We start from the raw sequence: 24304 nt of genomic DNA, 5'->3' as shown, positions 1-24304 counted from the left end.
ACTGTGTGCTTGAATTTAGCCTTGGATGCTAGAATGTTCCCCTCTGGTGGTAGGTAGCACTGCCCCCCCCCCCCCAAATCTGACTGATTGTGATGGAGACCCAGATGTGAGCCAGCTCGCCTCTCACCCATCTTCCCTTTTTTGTTACTTCCCAGGACTTACCATTCTGCCCTTTGAGAGTTCCCTCTTCCCTCCTGCCCTTGGATCGCTTTCATCCAGACCACTTTCTTCGTGATCACTTGGATTATTTCCACTTTGCTCTTTGTCCTGTTTGTATCTTCTCCATGTTCTATAGTCTCCATCTGCAGGTCTCTCCCTCCTTCAGGACACTTCCTGGGCAGGGCAGGGGGCGGTAGCCTTGCATCCCGAGTCTCTGCTCAGTTTGTCGTGACCTTTCTAGGTGGGACTCACCTGGTTCCTAGCCCATGCTCTGCCTTTGCGGCTCTCTCTGCCTGGATTGCACCCTTGTCTCTGGTCTCTCTCTTAATCTGTTTTTTGTCTGGGTCATGATGAATTCTTTTGCCTCTTTAGAAGACCCATGCTCCTTGTATGAGCGGGGTCCATACATATTTACTTGTTCTGTTCTTGGCTTTCAGCACCCATTTATCATCCTCCTGTCCCTCCCCAATTTTCTCTGCCAATTGAGTATAAGCTGCTGGAGGACACAGATGACTTTTTTTTTTTCCCCCTCTTTGTGCTTAATCCTTAGTTCTGCAAACATGCAGTTGACTGAGATACAACTTCAGGGGCAGTCATTTTTGTCAGAAAGAAAGTTGGAGGATAAATATGGTCCCCTATTTTATGCAGTTATTATTTTCTCTCAGGGAACATTTCCTGAAGCAGAAATTCATAAAGTGATACCTCTGTGATTAATTTTTCTCTAAATCCTACTCAGTGAATTTCTAGGGAAGAATGGAAAAAAGTCTGATCTGTGAATCACCTTGTTAAGAAACGGAAAATAGTGTTTCTATTAAATATTTCAGATGTAGCCCCTACCTTTCCAAAGGACAAGAGGAAAATAAAACTCTGATCTTTGCCGTTGGTAATAACGAATAGCGGTGTTGATGAAAATTGTCATTACAAAGGGAAAGTTGCAATAATGCTTTAGGGTTATAAGCCATGGCTGCCATGATCTGCAGTGATGTGCAATGCTCCCTTTTCTATTACTCACTTGAGGCCGTCTCGTCCCAAGGTCTGCTTAGCTGGCAGAAGGTGGATGCAATGCTGCTAACGTTTGATTATAGCTAAGCTTATTTTTCAGCAACAACAATAAAGTGACAGTCATATGGCCTAAATTCAGGAGTTTGTTCGTGTGCCAATGATTTTAGGCATTACTTCTTTAAAAAAAAACAGAATCAGGAACATTCTGTTAAACCAGCTGTGTAGTGACGATGTTATCATTGAGAAAGATTGGCTTAGTTTCCTAAAATTGGTAAGACAAGGCATAATTCAATACTGAGTTCCTTCCAGTTATGACTGCAATGTTAATTAAGGTCACAGATGCATTTCTATCCATCTAAAACCTTCTTAGAGACATATTAGTTTATAGGCATTATTTCACATGCATTATCATAGGGTAGCGAGTGTTTCAAAAACTCCAGTTCTTATCACTGACATAGAAGAGATAAACTGGCTTATGTTACCCTCAGTTTTACCAATTAAGATGTGAATAAGATATATTATCTTGAATGAAATTTGTTTTGGATTTTGCCTAATAAAGAAAGTTCATAAATTGTTTTTAGTGCTCAGATGTTTTCCTGGAAATGCTGTTTTCTACAAAATATAATTAGGAGGCTAGGGATATGCCTTAAGTGGTACCTTGGGTTCAGTTCTTAGTTCTGCCACATGGTCTCAATAATAATAATTTAAAAAACAAATAAGTCAGCCAGGGCCAGCCTCCCCCCCTCCCTCCCCCACCCAGCACAGCTCCCTTTCTTCTAAATTTCAGGAAAAACATGATAAAAGGCTTACCATTTATTAAAAATACATGGGGCTCTTGTGATGGTAAGTGCATGTGAGCATGTATATGGTTACAAATGCATATATATATATATGGATAAGATGTCAGACAGTTACAAAAACCTGAGAAAAGCTATCATTGCTATATTCTGAAACCACTTTATTATAATATAATTCACATGCTATAAAAAGGGTACAGTGCAGTCATTTTCATAGGTTCAGAGATGTGTAATTATTACCACTAAATGTAAATTTATTCAGCACTCCAAAATGTAGCCTCGTATCTGTTAAACTGATTTTTTGGTCATAACAGATTTGCCAGTTTTGGTCATTTCATATAAATAGAGCCCTATGTATTATTTTTTGGTGACAGTCTTCTTTCACTTATTATGTAGCTGAGGCTCACCCATTAGTAATAGGTATCACTACTGTCATGGATGAATAGAGTGTATTGTACATATGCCACATTTGTCTGTTAGGTTTTGTTTTTATAGTAACTTGGAGGTAGATAAGTGAACATTCACCAAGAAAACCCCAATTCCTTCTGAATATACGCAGATTCTTTCAATTCTCCCTTTGGTGCCTCACATGGTGGTGCTCAGGAGGTCACTCCCAGCTTGTTTCTTTTTGGGGTCATGCCATACCGGACCAAACATATGGAGAACATGCAGAACATGCACACGGATTTAGTGTGCTTCAGCTTTCTTCCCCAAGCTGTCTCCTGTCCGCAGGCCTAGGAAGGTTGGAAACCACTGGATTGCCACCTAGGTTCTAACTGCTCATCCACAGACTGGCATACAGACAGGTAGCCCTCGGGTATGAACCCTGCATTAGTCCTTGAGCTAGCTTCTTGACCCGATAGAACCAAACTTCCATCTAACAGATCCTTCATGTTTCAACTTAAAAGCTCCCCTGAGTCTCGTGATAATTTCAGCCAGATGTAAAGGAAGAACTAGCTAGCACTTTGGGCAAGAGGGCAGATATGCCAAGCAGGTATGCCTGAGGCCATAGACATGTGCTCAGCTTCATGGAATAGAGAGAGTAGGTTGGGCTGGGGCCTTGACAGGAAGGCGCTGCGAAGGTTGGTGTGGGGTTTCTTACCAGATGGGGAACCATTGACAGGCTTTGTAACAGGGGTTGGAACAATCTCATTAATTTTCCATTTTGCCCGAGCTAGAAGCAGCACATGAAGAGAAAAAACTAGTGTATGCTTGGGGATGAGTCAGGTTGCTGTCGGGGTAGACCAGATGTGAGAGGAAGGTTGAGTCAATGAAGAAATGTTAATGCTTTATTTAGCACCCGTGTAAATAGTACCTGCCCCAATGGGTAGGCATTTTTCTAAATGCTTTGACGTGTGTGTGTGTGTGAGTGTGTGTTTAATCTGGATATGGGAAATATTTGAGTGGAAGCAGGAGGTCCTAGATTAGTATGGAGGTGGACGAGATTGATCCAGGTTTCCATGAAATGAATTTGGCAGGATTATGTATGTTTTCATGGGCACTGGCCTCAGGGTGTAGCCATTCAGAGCTAGTGTTGGTCATAGTTGGAAAGAATTACCTATTGCTTGTTGGCAGCAGCCCCTTCCACCCAGAGAGCTCTGTTGCTTCAGGATGTGTAGCTGAGACCAGGAACCGGCTCACGGAGGGGCGCAGTGGCTGGGGTTCTAGCTCCAGAAAGGATTGAATTCAGACAACACGCTCCTTCTGTTAGTGTGAACGTGGATTTTGCTGCACTGTGAGTTCTTGAGAATTGTATGAAAGACTCGCGTATGAAACTTGGTAGATGAAAAGTTAGAGTTTATTGTACATATAAAGGTAGAAGCGTTCCTGTTCCTCCCCAGACGTCCGTGAATGACTTCCCTGTCCTGTCCCACGCAGTCTGCTCGCCTCCCGTGAATGAAGTCACTGGTCCTGTCCCATGTCGCCCTGTCCCGTGAATGACTTCCCTGTGTGGTCCCTGCTCCCCTCTCTCTAACATGCATGTGCTTTCTTTGTCTCTGGCCTTGGGACGGGCACGTGGGTGAGACTCCTGTGCTCAGTCCCTTGTCACTACCTGGACATTCGAGCCCTGCCTGAGCCCGAGCTTTCCTGGGCATCCGAGCCCTGCCTCTCTACCTGCCCCTGAGTCGCTTGCCTGTCCTGGGCCTCCTGTCTGGGTGTGCTGGAGGAGAGAGGAGACACCACACCAAGAGATTTGGAGATGGGATGGGGCGAGAGAGGGAGGAGGAGAGAGGGAGGGGAGGAATGGTTGACTTCCTTTTATTTGTTGCCAAATCCCAGCCCCACCCATCCCATTGTCAGTTCTGATTGGCTCCCTGTTCCACGGGCAGGGATTTAAGGAGACCTGGCGCTGCACACCTCCGCTCCTGCTGTATCACTGCCTTCCGTCTGTGTCAAAAAAGATTCGGACTCCTTAAGCTGCTTTTTACCTCAAAGGAGACATTTTGGCTGCAAGACTAAGCATCATGTGTGGCGAGAAGTAGACCCAGTGATTTAATTTACTCTATTTTATTTCATGATTTGTTTTAAAACTTTTAAAACTTTAAAACTTTTAAAACTTTGTCATTGATAAATCCTGAGCTTTGAAATTTGATGACAGGAGCCTGTAGAAATTTGAGCGCAGGGCCTCTGCCTGGGCAAGTTGGGGCCCATGTGTCCAGGCGTCATCCCTGCAGCTGTGTAGTTTGAGTATGACAGCTCTGCTGGCTGCAGTCACTGGTGCTGCCAGGGAGTCCTGGGTACATTGCGGTGTGTGTGTGTGTGTGTGTGTGTGTGTGTGTGTGCGCGCGCGCGCGCGCGTGCGTGCACCTCAGAAAGCACTGTAACCCCTGGTTAGGGCCACAACTGAAGAAGATGCTGGTGCTACCACAGCCCCTTTGAGGTAATAGCAGCTGAGGTGCGCAGCGCCAGGTCACTTTAAATCTCTGCCTGTGGCAGGGAGCCCCTCAGAGTTGACCAGGGGAGGGCTGGGAGAGGAAGCTCGCAAGCACCGGAGAAAGTAGGGAGCTCCTTAGAGAGGCCTGTGGGCAAGCGTGCAAGTACCGCACCCTGATGTCTGGCACAACCCTGTGTATGTGCAGTGCCCATCAGCACAGCGGCGGCAGTGAGCGGCTGGGAATTGAAAGGCCTGTTAGAAAGGCGGTCGCATTGGAAGTCAGGAATATCTGTTGTGTGTGGTTTGAGTCTCTGTGGGGGCTGAGGGTGTGCACAGCAGTCTGGACGCGCCACCAGATGCACCACCTTGATGTCTCGTGCTTTCCCTGTTTGTGTGTTTTGTTGTGGGCATGTTCTTGCCGCTGGTGAAAGGAGGAGTTTGGAGGAGCCCTGACTTGCAGTCCAGGGCACTCAGCATTGGCCCAACCTCAAGACGAGTTTGCCTGACTTGGTTCTTTGGTTCTTGTGTCTGGGTTGCTCCCCGTTTTTGCACCGGAGCCTCCACCTCCAACCGTTGGCATTTTTTTAACCTTGAGCCTGGCTTGTCACATGCCCTGGCACCCTATTTCCTGCTATGCCATTCAAGAGAAGGAAGTGCCCATCTCCAAACAAAACTTGAGCGGAATCAAGTTCTGTTGAAACTTTTAAAATGACTCAACTCAAGCTGTGTGTCCACCTTATTTCCTGTTCTCTGCCTTTACGCTATACATCTATTTGCAGACGTTAACATCTGTTGTTCTCTCTCTGAGTCCTTGGTGCTTTGGACTGGCCATCATTTTCACTAATGGCATATTCTGCCTTCATTAATAGGTTTCTCATTACCTCTAATGTGCTGATGTGCAGCCATTAAACAGCCTTATGACTCTGCTGGTATTTCCTGCTTGAAGCTGTTCTGAATTGCCCCTCTGATCTGATTGCTACATAGTTGAAATATGAAACCCAACAGGTAGCTGGCCCTAGTGGTTCAGCCCCCAAGTCCTGGAGTCCTCACTTGTTCTCTGCTGGCCTGTTCTTGGCCCTGTGGTGACCACCTCACTAGCGTGTTGGGAAGATGCAGTTCGATAGCTGTTTGCAGGATGGGAGGAACTGTGTTCTTTTGACTCTCCGCCTTCCTAATCAGTATGCGCTGCCACAGCATGTTAAGTAGAATTTCTGGCAGTTTTGAGTCTGTTAGTTGGTAGACTGATTTTGTTTTAAGGAGGACGGGCCCGTTGCTCAGAGGTCTTCCTGGGTTTTGTTTGGAAGGACCTTGATGGGGATTAATTGCATGCAAAGTTCTGGCTTTCTGAACTATCTCCCTGGCCTACTAGTTGATTCCTATTAAGCATATTTTTTGTTTTGTTTTGTGCCACACCCACCAATGCTTTGTATTTACTCCCGGCTCTGCATTCAGGAATCACTCCTTGTGATGCTCAGAGAGCTACATGGTATGCCAGGGAGCGAACCTAGGTCAGCTGCATGCAAGGCAAGGGCCTTACCTGCCGTTATCTTTGGTTCCTAAGCATCTTAATTTTATATGTTTGTTAAATGAGTTAACTTTGAAGGTTTAGTTTTTAAAAACCAGAGTTAAAGAGAAACCCATTTAATGGAGGAAGCGGTAGAAATCATACTTCAGCTTATAATGAACTGCCAATATGGCATTAGTTTATAATAGAAAATCTTATGAATTATTAATGCCCCAAGGGGGGGGAGAGAGAGAGAGAGAGACAGACAGACAGACAGACAGACAGAGACAGAGACAGAGAGAGAAGTGCCGGCCACAGAGGCAGGTGGGGTGGGAGGGGTCCGTAGCAGGAGGGAAACTGGGGACTTTGGTGGTGGGAAATGTACTCTAGTGAAGGAGGGAAGGGTTTTGGAACTTGGTGTGACTGAAACCCAATGGAGAACAGCTTTGTAATTGTGTACCTCACTGTGCTTCAATAAATTTTTTTTTAAATATTATGAGTTGTTTAGGAGCTATACTTCTAGTAATTTATTGATATATGATACGAAACACTGTAGCACTGCACTGTCCGTCCCGTTGCTCATCAGTTTGCTTGAGCAGGCACCAGTAACGTCTCCATTGTGAGACTTGTTGTTACTGTTTTTGGCATATCGAATACACCATGGGTATTTTGCCAGGCTCTGCTGTGCGGGCAGGGTACTCTCGGTAGCTTGCTGGGCTCTCCCAGAGGGACGGAGGAATCGAACCCAGGTGGGCCACAAGCAAGGCAACCCTACCTGCGGTGCTCTTGCTCCAGTCCTACATGATACAAAAGTAGCTAGTAAATGCATCTAGTGAAAAATGAAGAATAAATTAATAGCCATTATGTGATGTACTAATTATAATTGAATAATACATCCATATTTATATTAGATGCATTCAGTAGATTTTTTTTGTCTACAGTGACGTTCACTACAGATTGTTTTGTTTGTTGGTAATAGCATTATTCATCATCACAAACCTTGTGAGCAACCAAGATGTCCTTTAGCAGACAAATGAATGAGTAAACTGGTACACCCAGGCAATAAAACATTATTCAATGTTTAAATGAGATAAACTATGGAGCCATGTAAAGACTTGTTGAAAACTAAAGTGGATTTTACTAAGTGAAAGAAGTCCGTCCAAAAAAGCCTGCAATATTTTGATTCCAACTATATGACATTCCAGAAAAGGTGAAACTAAGACAGAGAGTAAAATGATGAGAGATTGCCAAGTATTTGGGTGGAGCAGGAAGAAATTTGGGGGCAGTGAAAATATTCTGTTTGATGCTGTAACGATGCATACATGTGTTAAACACCCAAAGAATATGCAACTGTGAATCAACACTCGGGTAAAATATGAATTCTGGGTGATAATAATATGACTGTGTAGTTTTCGTTTGTGATAAAATGTATGGCTCTCTGGTTGACAAATATCTACAATGGAGGCGATGTATATTTTGGGGCAGGTGGTATATGGGATGTTTTCTTTCTTCATTTAAAGGAAATGAAAAAAAGGATCAAGTAAAATTTTGCAGCAATATATGAATGAATTGTTCTTGTAGGAAGACAAGAAGAATACTAATAAAACAGCCTTAGTAATATTCTTGAGGGTAGGGTTAGCTGGGCAATTTTGTGCAATATGTACATTGAATTGCCATGGCTTGATGTATAGAGCTGGTACAGTTCAAATAGAAAGTCGTCTCTTTGATGATGGATGAAGTTGTTATTTCATATGCTAAGAAGCAGTAGCAATGGAAAGAAGACTTCTCAGGGTTCTACATAGAATAGTCTTAGACTCTGAACTTAAAATTTATGTGAAACAAAAGAAAGGATTACTTTCAATAAAGATGGGATTTGATGACTAGATACAGACTCCAACACACAAGGATAAGTCAGTAATAGTTCTAAAGATATATCATTGGAATGTCACTCTTTGAATTCACAAAAATTGTAAAAAAAAAAAAAGGCTTAATAAGGCACCCCAATACATACATTGTATTGAAGTTTGGTCACTGAGTAAAGTGAAATGATTCTAATCTGGAGGGAAAGTTCAGCTCATTGAGTTTCTGGTATAATTGGGAACACCCAGCAGTGCTTAGGCTTACTCCTGATTCTGTGCTCAGGGATCACTGCTGGTAGGGCTGTGGCTGTACTGGGGTAGGCTGTCCTGGGGATCAAACTGGGATCAGCCATGTGCAAGGCAAGTACTCTATGGGGCACTAGCCTCAGATATAATACTTTTTTAAAATTCGGTGTTTGCATTGTTTTACTGATCCTTTGATTTGCTCCCCACTCTTGTGTATTTAACTCTCTCTTAATTGCTTGATGGATACTATTTGTGATATTATATAAATAGGCTTTCAGACTTAGGATAGTGTTGCAACTTTTCAAAGATCAAAGTAAGTTTCCAGTAACATTGTTATATAGTACCAGCCCCTCTACTAGAGGCAGAGTGGCAGGTTTCTCCACACTGACTACACGTGAAAGTCACCATGGAGAGTTTTCAGAACATACAGGTACTTGGGACCCACTCCAGAGATTCTGATGAAGATTTATGGAATTGCAGGAGATAGCCAGCAAAGATCTGGATCAGGACAGAAAACCTGACTGTGCCAGAATGCTGAGAGGGGGTGTGGAATCATTTTTTAGGGATGGAATCGTAATAAACAGGCTGAGACAAGTTTTAGTTTTGCCAACTTACTAATATATAATGAGCATGATGCCAAGTGATCCTTAATGCTAGATCTGGCAGACCAACTTTTGCTCTTGGTGGATGAGATAGGTCATAAAAGCATAAATTATAACTTTTTTTTTTAAAAAAAAGAATGACACCTGAGAACCTGATGATGAAAGAAAATCTTATCTGTAAATTTCTTACATGACCAGAATGCTCATTGTTTTGTCCAGGCTATTGGGTCGGACTTGGGTGGCCGTTGCAGTCTTACCAGTGATGTGTGTAAGCATCCAGTTTCCCTGTGCATTTCCAGCCATCTGATGGCTGTAAAATAAATGCTCACGTCTAGTTGAATCACAATTTTCTGCATATTCTGAAGTTTAAATATTTTTCTTGTATTTATTATCTTCTTAGATTGGTTCTTACATAAATAGCATAATTGCATCTTTTGCCAGTTTTTTTCTATAGGTACTTTTTTCCTTGTAATTTATAAGAGTTCTTTAATAAAATTTTTTTCTGCCACATATATCATATTTTTACAACTTATCCCTTATTGCTATTAGTCATAAAAGATAAATTTTTTAATTGAATTAATTTTTTTATGTTTGGGGGTTTCTGTCTTTTTTCTCAAGTATCTCATCACTCTAGGATTCTGCATATATTCACTCACATTTTTCTAAAATTTAAGAAAATTAACTTCCAATTTCATGTCCATGTGGACATTGGCAGTTGGATGTTGCGTATTTTTTCCAGCTGCATAACCAGGTACTCCATTATTACTAAGCAAGTCATCATTTCCCCCCCCAATTTTCCTATTATGAATTCTTACTCAGGGATTAATGGAGGATTCCCTAACCTTTTGCAGGGCTGAGGGGGCACAGATAGGGTTGTGCTCAGGGTTTACTCCTGGCTCTGCACTCAGGGGTCATTCCTGGAAGGATTCAGGGGACCATATGTGATGCCAGAGCATGAACCTGGGTTAGCCGCATGCAAGGCAAGCACCTTATCACTGCACTGTTTTTTCCCTACCCATAATTCCCTGACTTTTTGTTTGTTTGTTTTGGGACCACATCTGATAGTAGTCAGGGCTTGTTCCTGGCTCTGCATTCAGGGATCATTCCTGGTGGGGCTCAGGGGATTATATTGGGTTCCAGGGATTGAATTTGTACCAGCCACATATAAGGCAGTGCCCTACCTACTGTATTTTCGCTCCAGTCCTTGGTTCCCTAATCTTTAACATTATTAATTTTATTTATCTACACTTTAGTTTGCTAAATTCATTTTTGCTATATTCTGATGCAGTCAGTCTGTTTTGCTATTGTGTTTGATTATAGTTATTTTCTGATTTAGAAAACATTCTATTCTTTGTATTAAAATTTGTTTTAGCTTTTTTTGCTCATTCATTCCTCCATTATATTCTGATAGCCATATCTAGTACAACTTAGAATAATATTAAAGTCTTGGTTGGAGCTGTAATGATTAATATATTTGTGAAAATTTACTTTGTTTATCTTCTAAGATATGTTTATTTGTTCAACATCTTCTTTTATGTCATTTAAAATTTTATTTTTTTAATGTAAGTGCTATACTTTCCTTACTGAGTTTATTCCCACCTCTTTTATGTTTGTAAATAGGAGAATTATGCCCATTTTTACTTCCAGGTTATCATCACTAGCTAATATACATTCCATATCTTTTTCAACATTTAAAACAGTGATTGAATTTACTTATATTTCCCCAGATCTCCACACTTGAGTTAAATAACATGTAATAATGAGAATCATAATTATCAAAGGGAGGGAGGGAGAGAGAGAGGGAGAGAGGGGGAAGGCAGAGGGAGGGAGAGAGAGAGAGAGAGAGAGAGAGAGAGAGAGAGAGAGAGAGAGAGAGAGAGATGGGGGGCGCTAGAGAAACAAAGAAAAGTGCCTACTATAGAGACAGGCTGGGTGGGGTGTGGGGTTGTCAGGAGGAAAACGGGGGACATTGGCGGTGGGAAAAGTACACAGGTAGAGGGGTGGGTGTTAGAACATTGTATGAAACTCAGTCATGAACATCCTTGTAACTGCATATCTCACAGTGATTCAGTTTAAAAAAAAAAGAGCAAATACTATTACACGGACCATGATAAATCTATTTAAATTCAAAATAGAGACTTAACAAGGATGCTTTTTTTTTTTTTTAATTGAATCACTGTGAGATACTTGGATTTCTTGTCTGACTCCTGGTTACCAGTAAATGTGTGATTATATTTTTTTTTTGCAATTAAGTGTGGACCGTAGAGCTAAGTGTTTTAAGATGTAAAACTCACTGAGCTCCTAGTTAAGATCCTGAGAGAAGGCCCACTTTCCCCATCCCGCTCCCGTCCTCTTTCTGGCAGGTAGATATGGGACTTTGCCCTGCCCTGAGATTGAGGTTTTGTTCAGCTTCCTGGGAGCCAGAGAAAGTGGCCGTGCACCCTCTGAGGACTCCCACGGGTGCGGCTGCTGGGACATGGCCGAGGGATTCTGGACTAGGGGAGTGAGTTGGTCTCAGTAGCCTTTTCACTGGCAGCACATATTTTTGTGGTAGAAAAAAATAGGGAGTAAATATGAAAACGTGTTTTTTGTTGCTTTTGATAAATACCCATAAACGGGGCCAGAACAATAGCACAGTGGGTAGGGCATTTGCCTTGCATGCGGCCGACCCAGGTTCGATCCCCGGCATCCCATATGGTCCCCCAAGCACCGCCAGGGGTAATTCCTGAGTGCAAAGCCAGGAGTAACCCCTGAGCATCGCTGGGTGTGACCCAAAAAGCAAAAATAAATAAATAAATAAATAAATGCCCATAGACTACAGATACTCTACTAAATTGTTTGGGGAGGGGGCGCGGTGGGCGGTATACAGAAGCTTAGATCATTTGACCAAGATTGTAATGATACAAAGTAGCCAGGTTATATCTATTGACCCTTGTTTTCTGACTCATAGATTCATGCATTTTTTTTAAAAAAATACCATATTATTTCAGGATTTTTAGAATAGTTTCTTGCGGAAATTCTGAAGGTTCAAAGGAATACAACCACAAACCTCAGGGAGACTCTTAAGCTCAGTGAATAATGGGTTATTTAGATGGTTTGTTATTTTTCTTGCATTTTATAATATGTGATATTTCTGTAGTAGACTTCAAGCAAAAAACATTGAAAATGTGCCAAAGATGTCATAGGACTTCTATGTTTAGAAACTGTTTTCAATGGGAATATTTGAGACTAGGATAAATAAACATTTTTAGGAACAGATGTCCAAAGAACAAGCAAAAGTCTTACTTTCTCTATTCATTGAAAATTCCACCAGAAGTTAAAATAAAAATATTGCACTGAGTAGTTAAAGGAAATGATTCCACTTACCAACAGGAGATACTTAAAAGTATTTAGGAATAGAATCAGTAAGACTTAGGGAGAGCACTTGTAACATACACACTTTTTCTTTGCCATATTCTCATCAACACACACAAGAAGGTAAGTTAATGAGAACATGGCACGATCCAGAGAAGAAATCTGGTTAGTTCGTGGAGCTATGCATAAGCTTGAAAGTATAAGTGAATGACAGTAGCTCAAAAACTGCTGAAAACATTGACTCATAATTGATGGGTAACAATTGGTATTAATTCTAATTAAAAAATTACAGGTATGGTTATCAAATGCAAAAAATTATTTTTGAGCAGAATAGAATAGAGAGTCCAGAAAATGAATTTGAATATGGATTTAGTTTATGGTAAAAGAATTATATAATTGACAGGATTTTATTTTACTTTATTTTACTTGGTGGACTTTATTTTGTTTGGAGATGAGGAAGCTGTGGCAGCCAGTGGAGAGCAGTGCCCCAGCACGGGAATGAATTTGGTGCTGCTCTTCCTCCATTTTTCCATATTTATATTTAAACAATTGTGAGCACCTCAGTCATATTTTGTACTATTTCATAAATGCACAGAGGGTAGGGTGTTTGCCTTGCACACGGACGACCCAAGTTCGATTCCTCCGTCCCTCTCAGAGAGCCTGGCAAGCTACCGAGAGTATCCTGCCCATACGGCAGAGCACAGCGAGCTCCCCGTGGTGTATTCAATACGCCAAAAACAGTAACAAGTCTTACAAGGGAGACGTTACTGGTGCCCGCCTGAGTAAATCAGTGAACAACTGGCAGTTGTTGTTATAACGACAGTTATTTGGTGGAGGGCCACACCCAGTTATGCTCAAGAGTTTAGTAAGGATTTCAGAAGAATAGATTGGAGGAAATCTAGAAATCCATCTTTATTGCCTATTTCCATAGATTAATTTTAGTGGGGTCGCAACTTGAAAGAACAAATAAAACTCAGAGAAAGATAGTGAAATGGGTAAATATCGAAAGTGGAGAGAGAAAGCCTTTTCTTTTTAATCCATGTTGTATAAATTCATTTGAAGATGCAACCAATATTGTGACCTTGGAAAATAGAAAGTTAATTTCTAGACCTTAATGGAAAAAGGGGGCTGCAGGGGTTTTTGTTTGTTTGTTTGATTTTAAGATGCTTTGGGAGTAAATACAGCCACAGCTGTGTAGTTTTCAGAAACTCAGTACCTGAGTTCACATTCAGCTGCCGTGTGACCAGTGAGTGACCATGATTAGGAGTCAGTTTCCTCTTCAAACATGAATGGTGACTGGAAGTAGTTCTTGGCCCAGTTCCTGCCCAAATCTTTTTTTTTTAATACTTTTTTTTTTATTGAATCACTGTGAGATAGACCATTGCAAAGCCATTCATGATTGGGTTTCAGTCATTCAGTGTTCCAACACCCATCCCTCCACCAGTGTACATTTCCCAGCACCAGTGTCCCCAGGTTCCCTCCCACCATCCCCATCCCCCTGCCTGCCTCTTTGGGAAGTGCTGTTCTTCTCTCTCTCTTCTCCTGCCCCTCCCCTTTTGGCCTGCACCCACAGATGTGTGCTATTGGTGGCTTACAATCCGCCCCGACCAGTGCATTGACATGGTGACAGTTGACAAATGCACTTGATCAGAGCACTTGGACAAAGAGCTGTTTCACCTGTATACTCCTTGAACCAAAGATGGGTTTGTTGGAGGTTTCTGGGAATCCATGTGGTAGGGCAGGTGCCTAAGGTGTGTGCGGCCCCGAGCTTGAGCTGGCTCCCGCCGCTGGGTGTAGCTAGTCCTGGTAGCCCCGAGCCTCAGTGGGCCAGGGCACTGCCTGACCAAGCACAACTGTCCCACCCCGAACCAAACCAAAGCTTTATTGTAGAAAATGAATATGCAAATTACTTCATAAAAGATCAAATAGGGTCTCTTCTCCACCCGTCCTGCCTGGTGTGAGTTTCTTTCCTTTGGGAAGGGGCTTTAAGGCATTTCTCTTGTCTTGTGGCAGACTGCAGGCATGTGGTGAGGTGATTGATGCTCTGTGTTCCTGCCCTCAGTGCCCTCGGCGTGCCCGGACAGCTCCTCCTCCCCCACCGCACAGTGCTCCACCCAGGGGCTCTTCCTCCTGGGGGCCTGCTGGAAGGTGCTCCCGAAGCTGAAATTGGCTTCTGCCAGCACTGCTTGAGCGGCTGTGTTTGCTTGCAGTCTGTCCTCTGTACAACCTGACCTGTGCTTCTGTCATTCTGTCGCTCGTGGATGTAGAAGCCGTTTCCTGTCCCGGAGTTCCAGTGAGGCACATTATTGTTTTAAACTTTTGCTCGCGCAGTTGTTTGTCCGAGTCTTGCCAGGCACCTTGGGTTCTGGCTGACAGGGATGGCTTTTCTTTCTTCCCTTTCTTTGTTTTTCTTCTTTTTCGTGATTGACAGACCTTTATTTCTCAGAGCAAGTTCATTTCGGAGTTTAGGGAAATGGAGGCCAAAGTGCAGTGTTCATGCATCGGCCCCCCACCCTGCTTTCCCATCACCAGAGGTTTGCATTAGAGGGTCACCTTTGTCACAGCGGTGTGCCCATTCTGACGCGTCAGTCAGTCATGGAGACCATAGTTCTGTTTCGGTTCGCCCTTGGTGGTGTACCCTCTGGCAGCTCATGACGTGTGACTGTCATTGCAGCTCAGAAGGCGTATTTTCATGGCTCTACAAATGTCCTGTGTGGGCATGGAAGTTCGCTCGGGGGCTGCAGTCTAGGCTTTGCACGCCAGAGGCCTGGGGTTGGGCCCTCCACACTGCACGGCCCCCTGAGCTGTTGGGAAGTAGCTCCTGAGAACTGCTGACTGTGCTTTTCCACATTGAAAAATTAAAAATCGTCGAGGCCAGAGAGACAGTACAGTGGGTAGGGATTTGCCAGCTGACTCGGGTTCAATCCTCAGCATCTCATATGGTCCCAAACACCAACACTGACCTCTGAGTGCAGAGCTAGGAGTAATTCCTGAATGCAGATCCAGAACCAACCCCTGAACACCTCTGGCGGTGGCCCCCAAAAGCAAAAACATTAAATCCATAAATAAAAATTCCCCCATTCTCCTAGTTCGCTCCTCCCTCTCCTATCTGCCATCAGCCAGTTACTTGTCCTGTCTCCTTAATTTTTGCCTTTTTCATAAAACTGTTTATTTGGATTCCACATCACATAGCCTTTTCAGACTGACTTCTTATCCTTAGGAATATGCGTGTAAGTTTCCCTCGAGTCATTGCATGACTTGATTATTCCATTTCTTTCTAGCTCTGAATCAAACTTACTAGGATGTGCCACTTCTTTCTTTTTAATCCATTTATCTACTGAAGGACACCTAGATTGTTTCCAAGGTTTGGCACTTATTAATAAAGCTGCTATGAATATCTATGGTATAAGTTTTCAGTTCCTTTGGGTAAGTACCACGAATCACAGATGCTGGATCATATGGTAAGAATATGCATAATTGCTGGATCTTATGGTAAGAACGTACAGAGTTTTGTAAGAAATTCCCAAACGGTCTTTCAAAGTCATTGTTATCAGTCTGCCTTTAGACCAGCAATGTTGAATTCTTATCACTAGCGATCCTGACCAGTGTTTAGTGGTGTCAGTACCCTGAGTGTTTATATTATTATAATTATTAACAAATAATGCAAATATGTTAGTATATGGAATGTATAGTACTTTGTAACTATACACACAGTGTATGCATGTGAGCATATATGACTGTACTAGAGTAACTTTATACTGTCCTTGGGGATATAGCAACTCTCATAGACTCTGCTGGGATCTGTTTAACCACATCTGTTCCCCTTTCCCTTGTAAAATACCTTAATTACTGACAATCGCTGTGATTTTGAGGAATATCACTCTTTAAGGGTATTACCAACAGACCATAGTGGAGATTACCTAATTACCATGATCGCTACATTATAGAACGGAGGATAGGGAAAGAGAGAAATTGAGAGGTGTAGGAGGAGGCAGACAGGAAGTAACCCGGGTCAGGGGACTTGGATATACTGGGAGTGTCATATGTGTATCTATCTAACCTACAGAGCCAACAACACCGAAAGCATGAGATCCAAACTATAACAGCCAAACTTATAAAAGGTGTCTGTCAGGGAAGTCAGGCCGGGGGTTGGGTGGGAGCCCGGAGACGATGGCGGAGGGAAGCTGGACCTGGTGGTGGATTGGTGTTGACACTTGGTGTGCCTGAAGCTCAGCTGTGTGTAACTTGGTAAATTACGGTGCCTCAATAAAATTTTTTTTTAAAAAGACAAACATAGTGGAATCAGAAAAAGCAAAAAAGGCTGGGAATTGGTGAAACAATTGAAACCAGACTTGTGTTAACTTTTGAAGGTTTTGTGTGTCTTTCTATTGTCTCTGCTCCTTGACTGAATTTAAGTTTCGTAAGGCCTTAGGGGCTTTATGATAACAAAAACCAAAATGAATCATTGTTTAAAACGTGTTATATATACAGAATAGCCATATAAAATTCCATATTTTTACATGCACTTCAAAAGATAGTCTAGCTTTCAAAAGATAGTCTAGCTTTTTAATTTATCTATTTTAATTGTTCTTGTCTTGCTTTTTAAGCTGTTAGTGGAGTTATATTCCTAGGATGTTTACTATGATACTGGAATTTTGCAATTTGTAATTCAGTGCCTGAATTGTGCTCTCTCTCTCTCTCTCTCTTTCTCTCTCTGGGGAGAAATTTTTCATAATATTCCATTATGTTTTCCAGGAATTATTTGCTTTTGCTTAATTTATATAATGCTTTTCTGTTTTGATTTGCTCTGGGGCTACACCCAGTAGTTCTCAAGGGTTGCTCCTGGCCCTGCCCTCAGGAATCACTCCTGGTGGTCTCAGGGGATCACACAGGATGCCCGGGATCTAACTCAGTTGAGAGCAAGGCAGGGGCCTTACATGCTGTATTATGACTCTGGCCATTTTGTTAGTGCTTTTAAGAAAACAATTTTTCTAAGTAAATGAACATTTTTTCTTTTTGAGACTGTTCAGTCTAGAATTTATGTATCCACGTTTGTCGTCCTGTTACCTTCTTTAGCTTTATATATTGTAAAGTTAAAGCAAAAGAAAACTTTATAACTGGTATGTTCTTTAAGAGTTTTGAAGATTTGGGGCTGGATCAATAGCACAGCGGGTAGGGCATTTGCCTGGCACACAGCCGACCCAGGTTTGATTCCCAGCATCCCATATGGTCCCCTGAGCACTGCCAGGGTTAATTCTTGCATGCAGAGCCAGGAGTAACCCCTGTGCAGAGCAAGGTGTGGCCCAAAAAGAAAAAAAAAATTGAAGATGTGCAGATTTTAATTAAAAATATATATTTGTTTCTATTACCTTAAGCAAAACTCTTAAATATGTTCTATCTTTATTTTTATTCTAAAATGTGGATGAAAATTCTAAAAGCCAGTAGCCTCTTTACTATTCTTTTGATGCCCTGAAGTTACCTAACATAATAGAGTATTCTTAATGATCCAAACAGTTTTTTTTTTAATTTTAGATCTCATTTTTCCCACAATGACATTTGTTATCAGAGTCTCTCTTTATAATACACAGTGTTGGATCATGAAACAGTAAACAAACAGGGCATTGTTTAACATAAATGGTGTGCACTGTGTTCAAAAGACTGTGAATTTTTGTTTTAAATTGTTATATAATTTTAGTTCTAGAATATAATACATTTTGTATTTTAATTTGATATGGGACCCAGATATTTATTTTAGGTGCAATGTTAATAGTTTATATTACTCATTTGAGTACTTCCTATGAATTTGTATAATTTGACATCCTGTGTGTGGTTGAGTAGGTTTTTGTAAGGAAAAGAGCAACTCCTTGTGAACTTGGAAGTTTGTTTCTAGATACATATACACAGATCCACAGACAAAAGTTGACTGTTGGCATAGCTGTGTCCTGCGGCCTTGTCAGAAAAGGGTAATCCTGGGACTGCACGCGAGAGGGCGGGGTAAGGTGGGGGAGTGCACTCCCTCCTGTAAGTTCTTGCAGCATGTTGTAGGCAGTTGCCGAGGGGGAGTGGCCGGATGAGGCGATGGATGGGGGTTGCTGAAGGTAGAAAATGGGAAGAACTCTGCAGGATGCGCAACATGGAAGATGAAGGCAAGAAGCTAAACTGCAGGTAGATACGCAGGTAGGCTGTGAGCAGTCAGGATCGCAGAACAAGTGAAGCAGGTTAAAGAACCTGCGAGGTGGAGGGTGGCCCCCGAGTCTCCATCCGAGATGTGCCACTCGCCCTTGGAGCACTTCATAAAAACCCTGAGTCATTAGTTTGCTCTTTCCGTGGGAACATGCGAGAAACCTCACCTCAGCTCCTTTCTCTCCCCTCTGTGCCGCCGCCATCACCTCAGTCTAGGCTGTGAGCGTCCCAGTTGGATTCCCAGATGGCCTTGACTCTACCTTTGTTCCCTCTGAATTCACTCTCTGAAAAAGCTGGGTCAGCTTCTTCAGGGGAAGCCGGACCCAAGATCATACTTTGCACTGAATTTTAGTTGCATTTAGGACAGAAGGTTGATTCCCCCCGCAAGGTTCTAACACTGGGGTGATTCTGAGCTCCCATAGTGCCCTGCACCCCTGCTTTCTTCCTGGAGCCCCAGTCACATCGGTCTCTCTTCCTTTCTCAAATGTGCTCCCTCAAACTTCGTGTGTTCTGTTTCTGGAGCTCAGCCTCACTGCCTCTTCATCATCGTTTTGGTCTGAGTTCTGCTGTGGCTTCTTCTGAGCATTGCTCCCCATTTTGAAATCCCCTGACCCATCCTTTGTATTTCATGGCACATGACTTTAATTACAGTTCATTTTTTTTCATTCTATCATTCTATATACTTAATTACTGTCAGGTATTGTTCAAGGCACTTGGAATTCACTAATGAACAAAAAAGATGATGAATCTCTTCTTGTGGAATTCGCATTAGTAGGGTAAAGAGAAAAGTAACATGTAATAAGCTTATCGTGTAACTATATGTTGGGCAGTATAGCAAGTATAATAGACAAAACTAAGCATGGTATTGCATATTGAGAGATTCAAGTGGAGCTTTTGGGTAGGAGACTTTTCAATAGAGTGATTATGGTAATACCCATTGAGTTATTAGAGTTCTTTTGTTTCTTTTATTTTTAGCTTCAGCACCGGTCAGCACAGTGACTAAGAACTGCTCCTCTTCTAACTTTCATTCCTCTTTGGGAAAAAAGAGTATCATCATGTCAAGCATTACGATTGACCCAGATGTCAAACCTGGTGAATATGTCATCAAGAGCCTCTTTGCAGAATTTGCTGTTCAAGCTGAAAAGAAAATTGAAGTTGTAATGGCTGAACCCTTGGTGAGTAGAGCTGACCTATAAATCATGAAATATTTTCCTAGCTTTTGTATTAGCCAGCGTAATAAGGTTTTTTAAAGGAAATAATATACTTGAGAGAATCCAATCTGAATAGACAATGTGTGCTGTATAATTTTAACCATAATGACATTTTAGAATAAGGCAAAACTACGAAGGCAGTAAGGTTAGTGGTTGTCTGGGGTTGGGTGGAGGTGGGGAAGAGTTAAGCTAGGCAAAGATCAGAGGATTTTCAGGGCAGTGAAAATATTGTGTATGATACGTAATGGATCATACATGCCATTGTGCCTTGTCCAAGTGTAAGGAAAGTACTGTAGCAAGCGTGAACGCATTGGGGGTGAGAAGGATTGGGGGTGAGAAGGTTGTGTCAGTGTAATCTCATTAGCTCTAATACATGTGCCACCCTGGTGAAAAATGCTTTGAATGAGGGAGGAGGTGCATTTGTGGCCAGAGGACATCAAAGGTAAATCTAGACCTTTCATTCAGTTTTGCTTTGAACTGAGAAGTTCTCTAAAAAATTGCCTTAAAAAATTAAGGGATAGGATAATAGTACAAGATCTAAAAAGCTGTAATGACTTTAGAAAGTGCTTTTATAAGTTACTGCAGGTCACAAATGAATAAAAATGGGTATCAGCAATGGTAGTTGTTGGACAGTAAAGCTTAAGAGAAAATAAAGGGAAAGTCTATAATATTCTCCAATTTGGGGGGTGAATGGTGGGAGCCGACCCGGCAGTGTCCGCTCAGGGCTTACTTCTGGCTCTCTGCTCAGGGGTCACTGCTGCTGGCCAGCTCATGGGACCTCATGAATTGCCGGGGGTGGAGCTCTGGTAGGCTATATATAAGGCAGGTGCCTTAAACACTGTACTATCACTCCAGTCCCTCTACAGTTTGATGATAGACAGTAGTTGGATTTATAATAAACAAGAAATGAGAACACGTAGGCCACAAGACATACTTTTAAGAACGTGAGACCCTCTGAATAGAGGAAGGAAAAGAGGGCGGGGGAAATCACAAATGTTTGGTTCATGTTCTGAAGAATTGTGAGTTATTTTGATAGATAGTGAAGTAATTAGTCAACAAGAGCAAGAAGAAATTAAAGGCAGAAACATTTTAGCTGTTGTATGTAGTTTAGACTACAATAAAGAGTCTTGAACTAAAGACATCAACAGCGACAATAGGTACTATTAGAAGTAGAAATTAAATAAATGGGAGTAAGTTTTTAACGAACACAAAAAGTTAAAGGTTCTTTGAAGTATTAAAAAATATGGCAATGTATTTACTTAGGTAGAGAGTACAGGAGAATTATTGGGATAGGAAATGTGAAAGGGGTCATTTTCCCTTTGTGTATGTTTGTTAAACTTTGCAGACACTAGTTATCTAAAACCACCTACGTCTAATAGTTGGATTATTTTTAGACACTTTCAAGATGATGACCATCTATATGAGGGTAATAATTAAATTTTAAAAGAACAGGTGGTGATCTCAAGGGAAAGAGAAAAAATAGTATATTGTTAAATAGCACAGAGCGGCCAAGAACAGTGACAATTGAGAGAATTGGTTGGATTTAGAAAGGAAATAGCCTGGGACAGTTGTAGTAGGAAGGTATGACTTCAGGAGGAAACTCTCAATTAAAGGGATATGTAACAGTAGACTAGGATCAAGTGTAGGTTAGTAATAGGATGTTTGTAAGGAAGATGGAGGTAACAGTTGAAATATTTTTGTTCTTTACACCACTGCATTAGGCATAGGCTTTCATTTGGACTTGGCGAGTTTGTAGCTTGTTGAAAGTCTTACCATAGTGGCCGAATGAGGAGTTAAGTACATTTATAGTTTTAGAGCTTTTCTGCTCTTTAGGACCTGAACCTCCTCAGAATGGAGGAATGGAGTCATACTTTCTCAGAAGGAAGGGAGGAATGTATCTAGGAGGCAGTTAGATGATATTGTAAAAAGAAGGGCAGTTGAAGGAGGAAGGAAGGCGTTATTATTTGTTCTTAGTCAAGTAGGATCAAATACTGCTACTGACAGATGTATGGGAAGTGGGTTCATGCATGCCTTTGAGCGTCTCTCTGTTCATGAGTGGGGATTCTTCTGAGGGAAGCATCAGTAGCTGGTGCAGACAGGATGACTCTTAGCCAGAAGAACAAATCTCTGCACTGTGCAGCTCGCAGTTCAAGACGTTCTGTGTTTGTTTTCTATATAACAAATTAGTGATGGTTTCTATGTAAGGGTATATGTATTTTACAGCATGCACATAGTATAAGCTATAGTGTGGACATAAAATTACAGATTTGGTTTTATGACAATAGGGTTTGATTATAAGTGTGTTTAACATATAGAATGTTAATTTTCTTCACCAGTGGTCTGTGAACTACATGATAGATGGCTGTGTTAACCTGCTTAGATAGAGTACAATAAGAAAGGGAGCCTCTTTTGAAAACTACATTAAAATATGAAATATGTTGACTTTAGTCATCATGATAAATGTCATATGTATACTATGCTATATACTTGAAGTTTGCCAACGGTAGAAATTAACTGTTCTTACAGAAAAAGTTCAAAGGTAAATATGTATGGCAGTGAATAAGGTACTGTCTGCTGTTGTTTTTGTTGTTAATTTTGGGGGTCACACCCAGCAATGCTCAGGCTTATTCTTTGCTCTTTACTCGGGAATCATTCCTGGCTGGCTCACAGTCTTCTATTTAGATATTGCAGTTTTGTTTGTGAGTTGTGTCACAATAAAGCTGAAAAGGAAAAGCATTTCTCTACAATTTTAAATTTCCAGAAGCACACAGATAAGAGTATAATGAATGTCAGGATCCCTCCCCAGCTGTAAATGAGTTTCTTGTACACAATACGGTTTTAAAGTACTTTGTGGATGTTAGAAAACATTTGACGAATGGCACTATGTAATCTGGTCCTGCCAACTTTGACAAGTATTGCATATTTTTAAAGGTTTTCATTCTGAACCCCGAAGGGCCCCTTCCCCTGCTCTCAGCATTCTACCCACCCAGGGCCTCACACACATAGGGCAAGTGCAAGATCCTGGGCTTTTAAACATTTTTTAAATGTAAAGATCTTAAAAGTTAAAAAAAAATAATTAAAAAGAAAAGTATGGGTGATATGACTGATTTTGAGTGAGTCTTCACAGTGGCAGTTTTTCTGTCTCCCTTTTCTTCTGACCATTGTCACCTTCCCCACCCAGGCCTGCGGTCACCAGGCCACTACAGTACCAGTGTAGAAGTGGCCTGTGGCCAGTCCATTTTCTTCTCTTCTACCAGACTTTCCTTCACCTTCCTGCTGTAAACGTTAGTCTCCTTGTCACTGTCATGGAATGAACTAAAGTTGTGGGTGAGTCATTCCAGCCTCCTCCCATTCTTGTTAAAGTTGGTGTCAGGCCTCACAGTTCCCTGGCGGGGTTGATGCCAGCGTGTGAAGTTGCCTCTCCATGCTCCTGTTCTACTGTTTGTCCTTACGTTTCAGTTCGTCTGGCCTGGTTTTGAGTCCTGGGTTTTTAAAACCTCGGCTCATTCCTCCAGACTTCACACATATTCCTTCTCTCACAGTGATCTTCCTCCTCTAAACTAAAACAAAGTAAAACCCCCAAAACTTTCCTCCCCAAACAAAAAAAAAATCTGTCTGTTGCCACATTCTTTGTTAACTTATCCCAGTCAGCTCCTGTGCCCCTCGCATGGACGTGTCTGATGTGCGCTGCCTGCGGTTCGGATCCAGTCTCTCCTGCCTGTGTGTGCGCTGGTCTGGGCAGTGTCTGCGGAGAGACAGTGCTTCATGCTCAGCGCCCGGCTGGGGCAGGTGCTCTTTGCGCTTGCAACAAGACACAGTGAGGGGCTATAGCGAAATGGCCTCACCATTCCTTTGGAACAGCCCGATGCTAGAAATGGGCAGTTTTATTCATTCATTTCATTTCAGACACAGCTGCTATGTAATCTGTGTAATCTCTGTATTATAAAAATCATAATAGCGAGTGGTAAGGCTTCCTTGAGACAGTAGATATTTCTCCCCATCATCCCAAGAGAACTGTGCTTACTCTTCCAGACACACCCAGCGAGGGGATTAAGAAATAAATAACTCAGTGTTGTGTTCTGCAGCAGCCAAGGATGAATGTCCTTTAGCAAATATTGATGGTATTTTTCTGATTTTGTTGATTATGTGCCATTATAGCAGTCTGATTTCTTTGGGTCTCTGCCAGGTCTGTTAGGGAATACAGGGGTTGGCGCACTCAGCCCATGTTTGATTCCCAGCACCATCAGTTGATTCCCAGCACTATCAGTTCCCTCCCCCCCGCCAGTGCATGCGCTCGCATGCGCTCTCGCGCGCGCGCGCGCACACACACACACACACACACACACACACACACACACACACACACACACACACACACACACACACACACACACACACACAGAGCTGCCTCTGTCAGTAACATAGGATGGGATGTGCCCCTGGTGGGTCCCAGCACTGCAGGGCCAAGCTTCACTGTATTGCTGTGCCCTAACAGTCAGCAGTCAACGGTCC

At 42.2% G+C, this 24304-nt stretch overlaps 1 protein-coding gene across 7 annotated transcripts in view; it reads left to right on the top strand.

Annotated features, from left to right (window-relative positions):
- FRYL (FRY like transcription coactivator) overlaps positions 1–24304 on the top strand; it is a 257153-nt gene that overhangs the window by 93400 nt on the left and 139449 nt on the right. For all 7 annotated transcript variants that reach the window (XM_055138113.1, XM_055138111.1, XM_055138109.1 and 4 more), the window contains one exon: positions 19557–19756. In XM_055138113.1, coding sequence (XP_054994088.1) covers positions 19637–19756 — 120 coding nt within the window. In that variant the 5' untranslated portion in view covers positions 19557–19636. The remainder of the gene's footprint in view (positions 1–19556; positions 19757–24304) is intronic.

This window comes from Sorex araneus, chromosome 5 (assembly GCF_027595985.1).
Source record: "Sorex araneus isolate mSorAra2 chromosome 5, mSorAra2.pri, whole genome shotgun sequence".
Taxonomy (NCBI): Eukaryota; Metazoa; Chordata; class Mammalia; order Eulipotyphla; family Soricidae; genus Sorex; species Sorex araneus.
This window is presented reverse-complemented; position numbering and strand designations above follow the sequence as displayed.